Source organism: Amphiura filiformis, chromosome 19 (genome assembly GCF_039555335.1).
Source record: "Amphiura filiformis chromosome 19, Afil_fr2py, whole genome shotgun sequence".
Classification (NCBI taxonomy): Eukaryota; Metazoa; Echinodermata; class Ophiuroidea; order Amphilepidida; family Amphiuridae; genus Amphiura; species Amphiura filiformis.
In genome coordinates this window covers 32,746,567-32,764,456 of record NC_092646.1, presented here as the reverse complement: position 1 = coordinate 32,764,456, position 17,890 = coordinate 32,746,567, and the positions used below count along the sequence as shown (strand labels likewise).

Below are 17,890 nucleotides of genomic sequence, written 5' to 3'. Positions count from 1 at the left end.
ATACTCCCGGAAAAAATCCTGGTGCCGCCACTATTTTACATAGAACCCCGATAAAGATTACGGTACTGTTTTGTTTTTATGGTACCGTAATCTAATCTTCCATTTTCTTAAATTATCTTGGGGTTCTATACGCAAATCTTGAATCTTGAATAAAAGGGGGAAATCCATGCACGATGCAGTCAAAAGCGATATGTATTGTGAGCAGCACAGTACACGTATTGTTGTATTTCTACTCTATACGCTGGCGAAGTGACGTCATAATCGGATTAACTACCATAGAAATAGATGAATACAATTTTTGAATAAGAGGTTATCCGTGTTCTATAAGCTGCTATCTTATCAACGACTGATATACCTTGTTTAGGATTTTCAAAAGAAGTATCTGCATGTGCAACCATGACTGTTTCAAAATAGCCCGCCAAAGTCATGCAAGTAAGTCCGAGGTCGTGCATTGAATTGGTTTGAATGAGTCATACTACGGGAACCAGCACCTTTTGTTAGAAGTCACGCATGAGTAACGTGACTAACCTCTATAGATCTCTCTGCACTACAGCAGGTTGCACTCATCACCTGTCTTCAAGCATTTAATAGATTGAATATAATACCGCACTTTTCGAAGAGACTAATGTTACAGGTGCAAGTGATTAGCATTTCTTTGACATCTATGGTTCAATGCATTGGTACCGCATGAACGTTGCAGTGCGGGCGATATTGTCAAAATTGTATTAATCTATTGCTATGGTAGTTAATCCGATTAACTACGTCACTTCGCCAGCGTATACGCTGCCGAAGTTACGTAATAACCGGATTAACTACCATAGCAATAGGTACAATACACTACGATGACTACTACGTTCATGCGGTACCTCTGCATTGAACCATAGATGTCAAAGAAATGATAATCACTTGCACCTGTAAGATTAGTCTCTTTTGGAGTTGTTTTCAGGCGTTTGGTTCTGACTGGTGCTGACACCACTTTAGCGATCACTAGATTGTGATCTGAGCCCACATCAGCTGAGCAGTATGATCGGCAATTCTGGATGGTACTTAGGTTCTCCTGTTGAGTTATGACAAAGTCAATCATATTTTTGTATTTCCCACAAGGTGAAGTCCATGTTACCTCTCTACAGGCTTTATGCTGGAAGTGGGTGTTACAAACTGTCAACTTGTGGAGCATGCAGAATTCCAACAGTTTCTCCCCTCTGCTGTTAATCTTACCGATACCATACTTGCCCATTGCGGGGGTCCAAGCTTTACTGTCAGAGCCTATTTTGGCATTGAAATCTCCCATAAGGATAAGTTTCTCCTTCTTATTAACTTTCTGAAGGTGATGTTGTAGCCCATCATAAAATTCATCACTCTCTTCATCACTGTGCGTAGTGGTGGGGGCGTAAACATTAATGATGTTGAGTATTCCATCCTTCATTTTGAACTTTGCTGTTAGGATTCTAGAAGAGACGGATTCATAGCTGACAAGGCATTCAAGAAGTGGCTGTGATATTAGAAGCAAGGGGGTGACACTAAATTCACGGTTGTTCTATTAGCAACGCAAAACCTATGAAAAATTCCGCTGGTTTACTAGCTAGAAAGTGAGGCCAGTTATCGATCCGTTATGAATAATTCATGTTCGACCCCTTGGATCATGTTAATTGATATTCGCAAATAACAACGTTGTTAGTTTTGCGAACTTTGCCTGTTCAATGAGAGTACAGCGCGCCCCCAATACATTTGGGCACAAACCAGGCGAAAACGATCCAGTTTAATGAAATGGCGGACGGGTATTCCCATCAGGCACCAGTGATATGTTTTTTCAAAGAAAGTCTACTAATTTGATATGAAATGACATTTTGCAATAGCAAAGTCAAAATTAGGACTTGCTGTCAATAATATGAAGGAAATATGTGACAGACGCAAGGTGTGAAATACAAGTAGTATTTGAAGTTACCATAACCATTGATACCCGACCTGACCTTCCACCATGGCGCCTTATTCGTCCGATGTATTTCTATTATGCTCTCAAGTAAAATAAAATACCAATCTGCACTTAGCAGACAGAATGTTACTTGGCTCCCAGCATGAATTATTGATTTTATACGGAGGTAAAGAAATGCACAGTTGACTACGACTATGTGCAAGCCGTGCAACAATACTCCAAATATTTACGGTAAATCTGAATAATGGTCACATGTTGACATATCATGTGTTCGGGAAATCACGTGGCAACATTTTAAGATTTCAGACTTGTTTACTAGTTAAATTGTCATTTGTATTATTGATTATTTATCTTTGTTAATTAATATATCTTTTAAATGCTGATAAATCGTGGTTGGCTGCCCATAATGTCTGTTAAATTCAATGTTTTATGAATATAATTCTACCACGCAGAGGGGGTCACACAGCATAATTTCACACCACACGACTTAGCTAGATTTCGGAGCTCTGCACTTGAAATTCACATAAATTTCAAAGTTTATATTTAATATAATACTAATTTGTTTGTTGAACAAACTGGTACACGAAATATACTAGCCTATTACATATACAGAAAGGGGATTTATACACATTCACTCAGCAATTTGACATGCCTGGCGCATCGAGCCATTCTCTGTCTGCATAACATGACTACCACCCTCTATAAGCCTGGGCACAAATTTAGATAACAATACGCTATTTACATATCAATGCGGCCTCATGCTAATTTCTAGTGCCGCTTCCAGGTATTGTTCTATGTTAGAAGCCCAACACCTTCTCTTCCAATGCCATCTTTCCTACCTGCTAGAAGGATGGTGTATTCATCTTTGTTGATGAGTGTCTCGGATTCTGTCAGATGTGTTTCGCAGAGTCCAAGGATGTCAAGACCAAATCTTCTAACTTCATCAAGGAGGATTTCCCAATGACCTTCCGTCCTAAGCGTCCTGACATTCCAGGTTCCTATATTAATACCACTGGAGCTCCTTTTCTTTGTAGGTTCCTCTACAGCAGTCATTGTTAGAGTTGGCACAATTGGCTTATTTGTCACAGTGCGGCCCCTTGTATTTGACGCCTGCTCAGCTATGGCTTTTGTCACATTTTGGTATTTTGTCGACTTCCGGCTACTTACGCTGATCCTGGTTGTCTTCCTTGTTTCTTCCTCTGGCTGTACCTGTGGAGATGGCAACCAATCATCCGGCGGATTCTTAGCACCCCTGCCACTCTGTTGCCGACGAGCAACCACCGGGACTCGGGGCCGTAACGGGGGGACGACTTTCATGATAGGAGATTACTCTTTAAGAGTATTGACCTGCTTTACATACTGGGCACACGGCCAATGACTTCCCAGTCGGGTGAGTTGTTGCATTACTTACATAGGGACGGGCCACCAGCCACTTGCCTTAAATATACACGTAAGGGCCCCTTCCTAAGGGTTTTCCTTCCCGTAAGCAATATTCTATAGCCTTCCAGACTGCTCCAGCAACCTTTCAGGCCATAGGCTATTGCCCCCAGAGCCCCCGTCTGTTAACTATGCCGCAAGGCAAAGCCGTAACAGGTGGTCCGCGATTGACATGCAATCTTCGAGAACGTGGGGTTGGTAACTACAGAGAGGCGATTAGGAACAGGAGGACTGATGGAATTGACTCCTGCGTCTACAACCTTAAGTATAGTATATAAGAATAGCAAATCAAAGTAAAGCAAAGGGTAAGCAGCATGCGGGAGAAAGGCAATTGCATGCAGGGAGAAAGAGGGGTTAGGTAAGGAGAGCAAAGCAAAGGTTGGAAGTGCGCATCATGCAGCCATTTATCACCCCAGTGCAGCTTGTAGTGCAGCGCGGTATATTCAAAATTTTACCTATTGCTATGGTAGTTAATCTGATTAATTACGAAACTTCGCTAGCGAATAGCTACGTAAAACCGTTCGTATTAAGGGGGTACTACACCCATTGATTTTTTTTGCATTTTTGCATTTTGTGAAGAAATTACAAAAAAAAAATTGGACAAAGTGGTATGCAAAATGAAGGGCAAATCTTCTCGTTTTATTGGTGGCATCGGTATCAACGTAGCTTACATGCTTTTAAAAGTAGAAGCCAAAAGGTGGTACATCACTGATGATTTAAATTCACTTCATTTTGGAAAGCTTAATATCAACGGATTTCGTTAACATTTTGGATATGTGTTGCTAACACGTTAGGGAAATAAAGTTGATATGTAAAATGGGAATAAGTGGTTCCTGATTTCTTTTATGACTTCATGAACTTGGTGCTCCACAACTATCAAAAAAGGAACTGGTTAAAATGCTTCTATTTTCAATGTTGAGCTATATTTTGTATTTTTAACTTGCGACATTATTTCACTGAAACTTAATTAAGCCATAGGTAACAGGTTACCACAACCATACTACAGCAATGTTGAAAAAATTGTATTTCTTGTCACCTATACCACCATATTGGGTAGTTTTCCGTAAGCTTAGCTTTTGTGATTTTGGTAACTATTTTATATTTATTTGTGAAATCCATCTCAACTAGGCATTCTAAATTGTACTCACCATTTACATCCCAAGGTATATTAGTATATCCACCTTGCACTTCTCGATATATATCCAGTTAAAGACAGAATATCAAAATTATTCCTCATTATGATACATTTTGTATCACAGACTCTCACATGTGTATTCAAAATTGATGCTTAAATTTGACCTGAACCAATTGACCTATAACCTGACATACGGTGACCTAATAGCCTTTTCTTCTCCTAACAACACATCAATAACAACATCAATATCAAATTGACTAATGACTATGCATCTATTGTGTAAGTGTTTATTTAATTTATTCAGTGTTATATATTTTGCAAGCACCACTAGATTTTCTATAGAGAGTATAACAAAGGATTTAATGTATTCTATTCATGTACCCTACTTGAACATGTTGAAAAGAATAAATTATGGTTTGTTATGAAACACGCATCTGAGTTACCAGGATACGGTAAACAAAAAATATATAGGGCTAAAATGACTTACTATGCAATGGTTTAAAAACACCTTTTTTATTTATTTTTTTTAATTTTTTTTATTTCACATGATCCGTGCATATATCGCCTCGCTATAAATGAAAAAATATTTTTTTAGACCAATCAAACCAATATATGGGTGTAGTACGCCCTTAACGTACGTGAAAACGTAATTGGAAAATCGCAATGTCTCTAATATGCACATTTGTCACTACATATTACTAAGTTTCTTATTTTCTGCCTGTTCCTTTCTCTCCGTACGTTCTGTTATAGCATTGGTGATCACACCCATTAACGTATACAGAAATGGGTTAAGAGAGGAATTAATGGGTAAAAGAAAGACTACTACCCAATGATACATTTCTATCGGGAAAACAACCAGTCCACTTTGAGACAATATACCCATGATAATTATGGGCAGCCAGCACAGACAATTTGTACTTACAAACAATACCATTCGTATCGCTATCAGAATATTCTCTTTCATTCGTTTAGTGGGATTTACTTTCCTTGAATTACGAACAGCTATAAATATCACCACATATAATATTATGATTACGAGCAGCAAAAGGAAATTTAAACCAAGAAAAATGACGACAGGAAAATACCAGATGCCAAATTCAACAGACTCTTTGCTGGTAAGTGCTTCACCCGATATGGTGTTTAGAATATCATTATTGCTCGCGTCAAAACTCAAGATTTGTTTTATAAGGGGTATTCCAATACATACATCTGATATGATATAAACACCGTACTGCTTACCAGCAAAAAGGGATGTTGATAAGCTTAACGGAATGGTTGTAAGCCAAATGGCGCAAACTGCAAGCAAAGCAGATTTGCGACGTAAGTGTCTCGAGATATTGAAAGGATAAACTAAACCTAAATATCTATCAATAGTAATGAGTACAATAATGAACAAGGAGGTTTCGACAGACAAAACCACAACAAGTTGGCAATTTTACAAGAACCACTTTCCCGCCAATTATCTGAATACAAATAGTAATCGTCTGCATAAAATAAGTCCGCATAGATAATAAAAAACATGTAAACACCCATTAACATATCTGCAATTGATAAGTTTGCAATGAGAACTACGCTAACTTTTTGGATATCATTTACTGTTTTTGCTCGCATTCGGATAGTTAAAGCTATTAAGTTTCCAATGGTTGAAGAAAAGGCAAAGATCCACATAGAAATTCTGAGGATTTTATTTTGCATCAAACTCCCGCAGAGGAAAAGCGGTGGTTGCTGTTCTACTGTGATGCATTTAGTGTGGTTTGGTGCGTGACAACAAAGCCTGTGATCGGCAACATATCTGAAATACAACGAAATGTTCAATTACCTTGGTAATATATGAGTTCAATTGACTTAGAAACTAATTTTGATTTTTCTTTATTTGAAAATTTAATAGAGGATTTCATGAAAAAAATTCTTTTCAAATCGCTGGACCTACAGGTTTGTAGCTGGAGAATAGAAATATAAGAGAAGTATTCAAGTCATTGATATTTTCAATAGTTTAGTTTGAAGTCATAACAGAATACATAAAACTTGACTTCCACCATATGCTGCCAATGGACCAACAAAGCATGATGACGACGCGAGGGTTGTTTCCTTATTAAGATAACCATTTAAGAATCATCGAATTATATTTAGTTTTTAATCATTCAAAATGAACGCACTAAGCATATCCTTGTATTTTAACTAAAACTATAATCATAAATCTACGGATTGTTATATGCATTTCAACAAACTTACAGTAATTTCAGATTATCCAGGGTGCTAAAAATACCATTCTCTATCACTGTTTCTTCGCTTATGTTTTTCTTCTGGCCAAGAACGCTGTCAAAACACAACGTATTATAAGTCATATTCCCCATTTCCTATTTATGTAATTGGTGTGTGTGTGTGAAATTTCACATACAACGATTCAATCAATCATCTGTGCTACAAGGCTCAATACTTGGCCCACTCTTGTCTTTTATCTTGACTAAAGAATGGATAGATGTATGTGAAAATGTTTGCCACATTTAAAGTTCTGATGTTGATTAACTAAGTTACCGTTTATCGACCGCTTATGGTGACCTTTTCTTTCGGGAGGCATTCCACATGTATTTTCGGACCGTGAAGGAACTTAACAATGTGGTTTGGTGTAGTCTTGGGAATGCAAAAGATGATGTTTCCAGTTTAAATTTTTAATGTTCTTAATTTGTTTGTACCATTTCATCATGGAATCGTTGATTTTGGTAATCGTTCAGTACGTCCATGTAGTTACCCATTTTTCTTATCAAATACATCCGTGGTAACTAATGAACTAACGATACTTACAGTATTTGGAGATTACTTAAATTTGCAAAAGTTGTTTGGTAGATATTTGCTGATGATATGTTCCATAAATACCTGCAGTTTGAAGAATTATGGGCCCAATGATATAAAAGACGCATTGAAATATGGATAATGATTCTATACTCTTAACTTTTGAAATCGAAACATTCAAGAAGCAAAGTTGGATTGTATGATGACTTTGAACCCTGGCTAATACTGAAAACGTTAACACTTTCAAAATAACACTTTCAAATAATACAAAACCGTTAAAATTAAACACGTGGCCCGAGGTTTTTACCAAAAATCACTGATTATTCAACCATTATTCAAAGTGAAATTAATGCAATATGAGTCACTCTTTGTCGTATAAAGTTGGTCAATGTAATACCATACGACTTATTTGTAGAAAAAATACTTATTTTTAGAGTGATATTATTTCGACAAGTGATTTTATGATGAATGAAAAAGCGACAGCCGGACAGCCAAAAAATGAAATAATCTACAATATCTGATTTTAAAACCGGAAGCTGATAAATGATGAAATTGTTACTTGCGTTATATAAAATAAGACCAGTCTGGTCCATTACTTACAATTCTTCCAGTAATGGTGTATCTTCAAAAAAGTTTACTTCCGACAAGGAGATATTGTTGTAAGATAAGTCGCTATGAAAAAAGTTCAAGAAAGTTGTAATGGCTCAACTGTACATCCTACAAACTTACAGATTAGCTTGATCAGATTGTTTGCTCACATGGTTGATTTTTGACCATCGATACCTATTATGTGATCTTTGACCCAACGAATATCGTGTGCATGACATTTGTGATCATGGGCTGAAGTATTTTTAACCTGCTACCACGAAATGAGCGTAACGTCGCAAGTTGGTAGGCTGCTAAGTTGATGTTCTTTGTTTGCCGCGCACCTATTCAAGCCAGTAGTGTGTCCTTTCTGGAATGGCCCATTGCGCTCCCATTCACAAAGGACATACATACGTACTTTTGGCGTGAGCAGGTGCGTGTGAAACAAAAAACATCAACTCAGCAGCCAGGAAATGTCGAAACTACCAACTTGCGACTTTACGCTCATTTCGTGGTAGCAGGTCATATGTGTGACTAAGCAGCCAGGAAATGTCGAAACTACCAACTTGCGACTTTACGCTCATTGCGTGGTTACAAGTCATATTTGTGACTAAAGTTGAAGTTAATGAAAGCTAGAACAATAATGATTTTCTGTTCAAAATTAAGCATTACGCTGCATGTTCCTTAAACAATAGGTCCTATTTTACAAACGTTGTTTGTTTTAATGATTCATTCAACCATGCTTCCAGTGTGACACCTGTTACCAACTGTCAACATTGACAATAAATTGCCTCAGGCGAAGATCTCTTCCTTGAACGTTGGACTAAAACAACCATGGTTGTATGAACAACTGGTACATTGGTCATCTCAAGAAGGACAGGGAATATTTAAGCTGTCAATTGCCAAGATGAATCGCTGAAAACGTATAGTTAACTCTAGCAAAATGAATTATTACTTACATCCTCCTTAAATTGAACGTACCATAATACGCATACCTTGGTACATGTTGAATGCTGCTCCTTGTAATTGACCTGGTATGATATAAGAATAAATGGTGATGATAATGGTGATGATGAAGAGGAGGAGGAAGATGGTGATGATGATGATGATGATGATAATGATGATGATGATGATGATGATGATATGATAATGATGATGATGATAATGATGATGATGATAATGATGATGATGATGATGATGATGATGATGATGATGATGATGATGCTGATGATGATGACGATGATGATGACGATGATGATGATGATAATGATGATGATGATGATGATGATGATAATGATGATGATGATGATGATGATGGTGATGATGATAACGAAAAACAGACCCGAAATTATACCAAAATTTTCAGACATCAATAAACTAAAATGGCTGAAAATGCACACCTAATCTAAACTAAATGGCCGAAAATGTACCCCGAATCTACCGCACTTCCCCGTACCCTAATTTCCACTAATAACCACCCCTGGTCATTCTCATTGAAACACTTACAGGGTGTGAAGAAATGTGAACCATTTGAACCATCCCGGTTGTAAAACGTCTTCTCCTGACGCAGAAAGAACTCTACAGGAAAAGAGTTGTACTTTCTTAGTCTCATTTATTTGTTTTGTTGTTCAATGTTCAAATTTTTTTTTCAACATTGCCGATCGAAAAGTGTATGATAAATCAGGGAAGTGAGACAGATAAAACCCGGTCGGTTTATACCTGACTCGATACTGAATAAAAGTACAGGTGGAGGGGGAACTTATTTGGTGCAACTCCAGCGGTTACCATGGTTACTGGGGAGATGCCAAAATACGCAGTGCATCATGGGAAAATGTCGACATCCAAAACCCACGTAATACGAATACAACATAAGAGCATTATGTCATTGTGTGTTTAAATGACAATATAATGATGAGAATGCACACTAGTAAAAGCGCAATTTACAATTATAATAGATGCATTTTCTATTATTGATCACACGGAATCCATGTTTGAGCTGTTTTGAGCATTATTATTACCACACACGCTTGAAAAAACCAATGGTGGCTAGAACAGCGATGTCGACCCTGGACGTAGCGATGGGGGAGAGGGGAGGGACAAGGGGGGGGGTGGAGTCACGTGCCCTGGGCGCCAGCTTAGGGGGTGGGGGCGCCAAATTGACCAATTCAGCATCGATTTTGCGCCCCCTCCAAGCCATGAAAATGTTCGATGTTTTGCAAAAACTCATTCTACATCATACACTTGGAAAACTTGCTTGATTTATTGTTGTTAATGAGTTATGTAAGTTTCACAAAAAAGCTGTTGTTTTTGCCCTCTTTACATCATAAATCAAGAACTACAGAACCTAAAATAGTATATCTATGATATTTGAATTCTTCTACACACTCGCTGTGAAATAATCCAGGCTCGTAACCAGGGGGTGGGGGGGGGGGTGTCCGCCCCTTCCCAAAATGCCCAGTGGTGTTTTTATGCCTTTTGTTTAAAAAAAAAAAAAAAATCCATTGGGGGATCCGCCCCACTAGTCCAATAAAAGGTCCAAATTTTGAAAAAAATTCTACTTTTTCACAAAATCAGCCCCTCCACAAATAAATCCTGGTTACGGGTCTGAAATGATCAATGCTAATTTCGCCAAAGCTCACTACCATTCGCAACATGCTGCGAACTACCAAATCGCAAGTTTAAAATAGTTGCTATCCTTTTTAACTCAAACATTGAATAAAAATGTTTGGTTTATTGGCCTCAGTGTGAGGTAGAAAACATCGTGTTTAAAGCAAGGATTTTGAAGACATCTGTTATGATACTCCAGTCAATGTTATTGAGTGCATGTTATGATAATAATATTAGAGCTATACAGCTAGGATTTGGATGTCTTTTGTAATTTAATATTTTCCATTGGTGTAATGTTGCAAGAGCATATTATGTTACGTATGATTGCCTATTAAAAAGTCCAATTTTATTAGCTAGATTGCTTCGCGCAAACACCGTGGCATCGATTTAGAAAAATATCAGTGATTTCTTATCACGTGCGATCCCGTCTAGTCATGTGTTTTGTTATTTAATATGTCAGATCAGTGTAATATTACAAGAACATATGTTGTGATTGCCTATAATCTTGTCATTTAATATTCTTGCCCGTTATGGGATCGGATATTAACGATTTACGCGTTTGTACAGTATTTTTTGTTGGAGCTGAGAGTACACCCGACCTATCGAATTGCATTCTGAATGTTCTTCTGATATCAAATAATTTTGATTTTTGAAATTCGGGATATAATACAAATTTTATGACAAATTATAAAAAAATGATATTTTTTAAATTTTTGATATTTAACAGTCCTCGAAGTAAAATTTATAAATCTAATGATATGTACTAATTTGTATGTAGCTGGGATGAAAAGCCTACGATCAATTTGACCTTTCTTATTGAAGATATACATTTTTTTCCCAGAAAGACCGAATTTTCTTTGGTGTTTTTTTTTTGCACAAAAATCCATATCTTCAATACAGTAGGTCAAAATTGTCAATTGATCGTCGGCTTTTCATCCAGGCTAAAAACACTTTAAGTACATATCATTAGATTTATGAAGTTTACATCGAGGACTGTTAAACATCAAAAATATAAATTTTTAATCATTTGATTGCAAATCCATTTGATTGAAGCCGAAATAATAAGATAAATTTGTGAGAATAGTGAAATTTTATATTTCGGGTTTAAAGAATGTCAAGCTCTATCAGACAAAATCAAGGTGCATGATGAGCTCATCGCAGCCAAGCTCTTCAAACGAAGGCCAGCATAAGTCGAGCCAGTTGTCACACCCAACTAAAGAGGTGGGAAGACAGGGTAAAAAACCCACAGCACTTCTAGGACGACAGGCAAGAGCTTTCGTCACCAAAGAAAGACCAAAGAAGCCCACTTGAACTGCATGAATAACACTGTCAAGGAGTACATTAACATACCAAATCCATCAGATGACAAAGTTTGGAAAGCCTTGGATGATCAAGAGGAACTACCAACTGAAATAGGTGGCTCACCAAAGGAACAACTTACGAACCTTGTGTACAAAAGGTTAGTAGACAGGTTTGGTGTGAATCCAGTATCATCAAGGAAGGCGAGTAATAAACCGAAATCTTCCAGGCAACAGAGAAAACTGAGAAACCTGAAGAAGGAAACCAAACGTCAGTTCAAACAAGCCCTGAAGAAGGGAGACAATAAAACTGCTAAGGAGCTGACGAAAGATTTTCATAAGCTTATTAGATTACATAACAAAGTAAGGAAGTTGGAACTGTGAAAACTGGAGGATGCCTCAAGCGGCAAAGCTCGCAATAATTTTAGAAGGAATCCACACCAGTTTGCCAAGAAACTGCTAAACCAAGATACAAATAGAAACCCAACATTTCAGAAACCTGCTGCAGAAAAGTACTTCAATTCTGTCAACAATGATAAGAACCGTGGCTACAAGTTTCACCCACTGAAAGGGATGAAAAGACCGCCATGTCCTAAACAACCCTTCAATACCAAACCACCAAGTCTCACAGAACTGACCAATTATCTTATGAAACGAAGAAACTCCAGCGCTCCAGGAATCAATCGCATCCCTTACTCAGTGTGGAAGAAGTGCCCTAAAACAACGGAACTACTCCAAGAAGTAATCTGGAGAACGGGTGACATTCCGATGAGTTGGCGGATGGGAGAAACTATTCTTATTTCCAAAGATGAAAATACATCTGAACCTGCCAACTTCAGACCAATCACAATCAAGAATACAAGTGGTAATCTTGAAATGGGACTCATAGCTCAGAGGATGATAAGCTACCTGACTGAGAATGAATATATTGGCAAATCCATCCAGAAAGGGTTCATGGAGAAAATATCGGCATGTGTAGAACATACTGAGGCACTTTCTGAGATACTCCAAGACGCCAAAAAAATGGAAAACCAATTGTGACAACATGGCTTGAACTACAACATGCATATGGTACAGTGCCACACAATCTCATCCAGTTTGCATTATATTGGTACCATGTTCCCGACCACATCAGGAAGATGATCTTTAACTACTATGATGAAAGCTATATCTATGTAAAGACTAAGGAATGGACAACAGATTGGATACACTGCAGCATAGGAGTATTCCAGGGATGCCCACTATCTTGCATCCTATTCCTGACAGTATTCAATCTTTGCCTTGATCTTCTTGACCAACACAGCCATCTGGGGTACTTCATGAAGGATTTATCCATCAAATCTTCAGTCAAAGCTTATGCTGATGACCTTACTCTAACTGCAAGAAACCCAGAAGACTGTCAGAAACTGGTCAACGTCGTTAATGACTTCCTGAGGTGGACTCGATCAATGAAGGCAAAGCCAAGCAAATGTCGATCCCATGGCATGAAGAGATCTATCCCAAATAAGAAACAATAGCAAGAGGGACATAAAACCCAATATGTGGCATACGATCCAAAGTTGACTATAGATGGAGAAGAGGTTGCGTATATCCACGACCAACCCATGCGATTCCTCGGTAAGCTTATCTTCAAAGATCTGAAAGATAAGGAAATCAGAGAGTCTGTAAAGCATAAACTAACAGACATACTGAAAAAGACAGACAAAAGCCTACTCAATGGAATCATGAAGTTGTGGATATATAATAATGCAATCCTACCCAAAATGACATGGGAGTTTACCATCTACAACTTCCCAATTACATACATCGAGGGCTTGGAAGCTACCTGCACCAAATACCTGAAAAAATGGGCATCTATAGATGGAAAAACACAGACTCTCTTCAAAGACTGCCTACAATGAAAAGCAAAGCAATCTAGGTGGAATGGAGTCAGAGAACTTGAACAAAGAGAGCGACATCTGATATTGAATGAGATGTGCAGAGGTCAAACAGACAGAGCAGGCCTTGGTTTTAAAAAAGAACCAGAAACTGTTAAGAGACATGAAACCCCAAGAACACAGGAAATGCCTCACTAGTCTGGTAAAAGACGTAGATGAAGATGACATGCTTGTGTACCTCTATGGCTGCGCCAAACAAGGACAATGGCTCAGATGGGACTCTGCCATGCAAGTAGATACATCTTGGAAGGAGCTCCTTTATGTATGGACACCAGAGCTCCTGTCTTTCCATGTCAATGCCATCCACGACCAACTTCCATCACCAGCTAATTTGAGACTCTGGGGAAAGACCAACCTTGGTTCCTGCCATCTATGTCATCATAATAACTGCACTCTATTCCATATCTTAAATGGATGCAACTATTCTCTGCAGAGTGGTAGATACAACTGGAGACATGATCAGACACTGAAAGCTGTAGCAAATGGCATAATGCCCTTCATAGAAGAGGCAAATTAGAAGTCGTACACCCCTTCAACTATATGACTACTATCAATTATTCCGCACTGCAGATTGTGTAACCTACCTGAATCCAACACTGCCTCTTCCAAAAAGAGATCCAACAAACCTCTTACAGAAGGCCAATGACTGTGAATTCCTGATGGATGAGGAACATAAGCAAGTAGTATTTCCTCCCATAATCACAGAGACTGCAAAACGTCGTGATATTACAATCTATTCTGAAAGGACCAAAACAGTTATCATCATTGAGCTTACAGTCCCAATGGAAGAAAACCTGTCAAATGCCAATGCAAGAAAGAAAAGCAAATACCAAGATCTTGTAGCCGACTGCGAAAATAGGGGATGGTGTACGTACTACTTCCCAATTGAAATTGGAAGCAGAGGTATTTACAACACATCGCTGACAAAATGCATCGCTGCTCTTGGAGTACCAAGTGGAAAGAAACCGCACTCAGAACCAGCTATGTGATATGGTTATGCCGTCAAAGCAAAGCATTCCGACAGATAGACCTGACTCAAAGCTGGAAACCGTCCCCATGTGAAGATAAAGAAGACGAACCAGCACAAGACACTCAGACCTAAATATGCCAAGTGACACTTATAAATATTCCTCAACGACACTTTTCATAGCTATACACTAGTCCTGCATGCTATTCCACATGAAATCCGTACACCCCCACCCAGTGTTCGATTTACCTGGATTCGCATCGCAAAATGCGAGTCATTTTTTACAAACTGCTACTCAACTACACAGACCAGTAGCAAAAAATGCGATCCCAAAAAATTGGGGAAAAATGCCTACTTGCGATCGTGAACCACGCTGATATACCATCATTTGCAAGTTGTCATTTGTCGAAGTCAAAAATGTTTCCATAAATTCTATTTCCAAGAAAATAATCCACAAAAATATGACTCAAAAGTCCCTAAATGGTGATGTTTATGCCATTAAACTAAATACAGTATCCTCCCTTGTATGCAAATTTATTGTTGTGTTACAAACTTCCATGTATTACCAGATAACTAAAACGTGCATATTAATTTTATGACGTCATAGAAGTAGCACTGTTTATATGGTGTATAGTTCAGGGGTGAGATGGAAATATCGTGTGTCCTTGGTGACAATCTTCCAAAATTATACAAGATTTTTAGGATTTCATAGATTCCTCACATTATTTTAATGCTTCAGCTAATAAATTAGTGAGTTTCCTCTACTCAAAAATGTAGGACTTCTCTTGATTACTGAAGGAAAATTTGCGTTTAGAAAGGGCACACGATAATCAGCTTAGGAAGTTTAGGTGCCGAATTTTGAACCACATTCGGTCTGCAACACTGCAATTGCATAACATTTTTTTATGCATTGAGTACTGGGATTGAGTAATCTGTGATGAAGATAAGAAAATACAAAAAAATCGATAAAATATGGTGAAAACAAACTGCTACTCAAAATTTTGGAATTGCTACTCAAATCTGAAAGTGAGTAGCAATTTTTGCTACACAAAAAATTGATGAAAATCGAACACTGCCCCCACCCCCATGGAAGACATGACGTTAATCTCCTACGCATCGATTACCTGAATGGGTGACTCCATCTAAAATCCTCTGTTTGGCAGGTTAAGGTCATGTCTTCCATAAGTGGTGTATGGATTTCAACTGTACATGGTCTAGGCCATCGGGCCGTTTTAAGTATTCGGTTTACCTCATTAAATCTATTGTTATGCATTCATAAGATCACATTGTATTTTATATTTATGTAAGTTTGTGTGTGAATTATAAAGAAAATAGATAACCAATCAAATAAAAGAATTTGCCACTCATGCTGACCTACGACAATGAAGCTTAAAAATAGGAAAAGTAACACCGGGACTATTAAAGGCACTGATACTGAAAGTACCCGATTCTTCATTCATGTAAGCATGCCCGAAATTAGCCTATTATCAAGACTTCGCTGCCAGATTTTAATGTTTATTCCACAAACTGTATATCCCTGTTTTGATACTAGGCAAACTCCTGAGTATGCTTTACATTAGAGTCACGCGGTAGCATGACCAGCAAGTTTTAAAAAAACGACTGATAAAGAAGAATAAACAGATGCGCCGCGAGACTATATTTACACGGAACAAAACGCTATTGTTCTATGATATTTTTCGCTGGGTACAAAATATATCTAAAACCATGCTAAATCGTATTTACTGTCCAAAGTGTCATATTTTAACTATCTATTTATTTCAAAAAGTTACACCAATCTTACAGTCAATCCGATTGTTTGATAATAAACAAACATTCTTGCTTTATTTCACGCGGTATTTCATAGCCAAAATTAGTGGCAAATCATAGCTAATCATACTGATATCCACAATCTTTCGTCACTGCTACAGCCATACATGGCTGTCACTGTCGCACTAATTTTTCAGATTCACTTTCAAATATACCCAGGCATTTTCCTGGATACCCTACATACACATTCTGGACCCCATTCGCCAAAAAAATCAAGTTTTTCACAATTCTTTTATTCTTTCCGGACCACAGCATATATTCATATTAATAAATACTCCTCTTTCACACAGCGTAATATTAAACGGGACGTCCCCGTGGCGAAGTGGTTAAAGCCGTGGACTTCTAATCCATTCATGAATTTTTGCTCAAGTTCGAAACTTCCCACCACTTTTTTTAATGTTTTATTAATCAATTTATTGTCGTAAATCAAGAATAACACCATTTGGAACATCCATTGCTATTGTGATATTATTTTTTTTTCCATCAAACAAACATGTTTGATTTTTTATTCACATTTAGTCCTAGGCCTAGGGCCTACTTTCACCATCCAGATGCTATCACCATGCCTGACTATCATGGCATGGCATCTTCGTCATTTAAAACACATTTATCAGTGGCCATATATACTGCAGTTACTGTCCGTTTTCCTATACATAATACACAGTGCTCTTTCCCATTGACGAGTGACCTCTACAAATAGCCTACGTTAAAAGAATGGGGATATGCCTAGTTAACGTCGCTGTGTGAAAAATAACCGGCCAATATTAAAAGTACTCTTCTAAAGTTCTAGAAAATATAGTTTTGTAACATGTCCTAAATTTTTAGCTAATTTAGATGTTTGGAAATATTCGTACTTTGGGGTTTTAGTTAATGTTATAGGTAATAGTACATTGCCTAGTTAACGTCGCTGTGTGAAAAATAACCGGCCAATATTAAAAGTACTCTTCTAAAATTCTAGACAATATAGTTTTGTAACATGTCCTAAATTTTTAGCTAATTTAGATGTTTGGAAATATTCGTACTTTGGTGTTTTAGGAATGATATGTAAACGACAGATAACACCAAAAAATATGAAGAAATTATTTCCAAACCGTGTTAAGTCTGCAAACCACCATGTTTCTCATTTTCAAGAACGCTGGTTAACAATAAGCAGAGTTTTGTCTCATTTCGTAAACAAAAGCCCACACAGAATTGTTCTCTAGCGCTCGCTTTATAATCGTTCACCCAACTGAAACTATAATCCCAGCCATTGGTCCATTGTACGTGTAAAAGCAGAAACATATGATGTGTATATTTAACTAGAGAAGATATGATTTAATCAGTTGAGCTGCTTTCAATGAGTGTTATCTTGGTTTAATAGCTTTTAATGGGGTT

At 37.6% G+C, this 17,890-nt stretch overlaps 1 protein-coding gene across 1 annotated transcript; it reads left to right on the top strand.

Moving 5' to 3' along the window:
- Positions 1-13,825: 13,825 nt before the first annotated feature.
- Positions 13,826-14,239, top strand: LOC140140505 (uncharacterized). The gene has a single exon (XM_072162263.1). It carries the CDS (start codon positions 13,826-13,828, stop codon positions 14,237-14,239), a length of 414 nt encoding a protein of 137 aa, XP_072018364.1.
- The last annotated feature ends 3,651 nt before the right edge of the window (positions 14,240-17,890 follow it).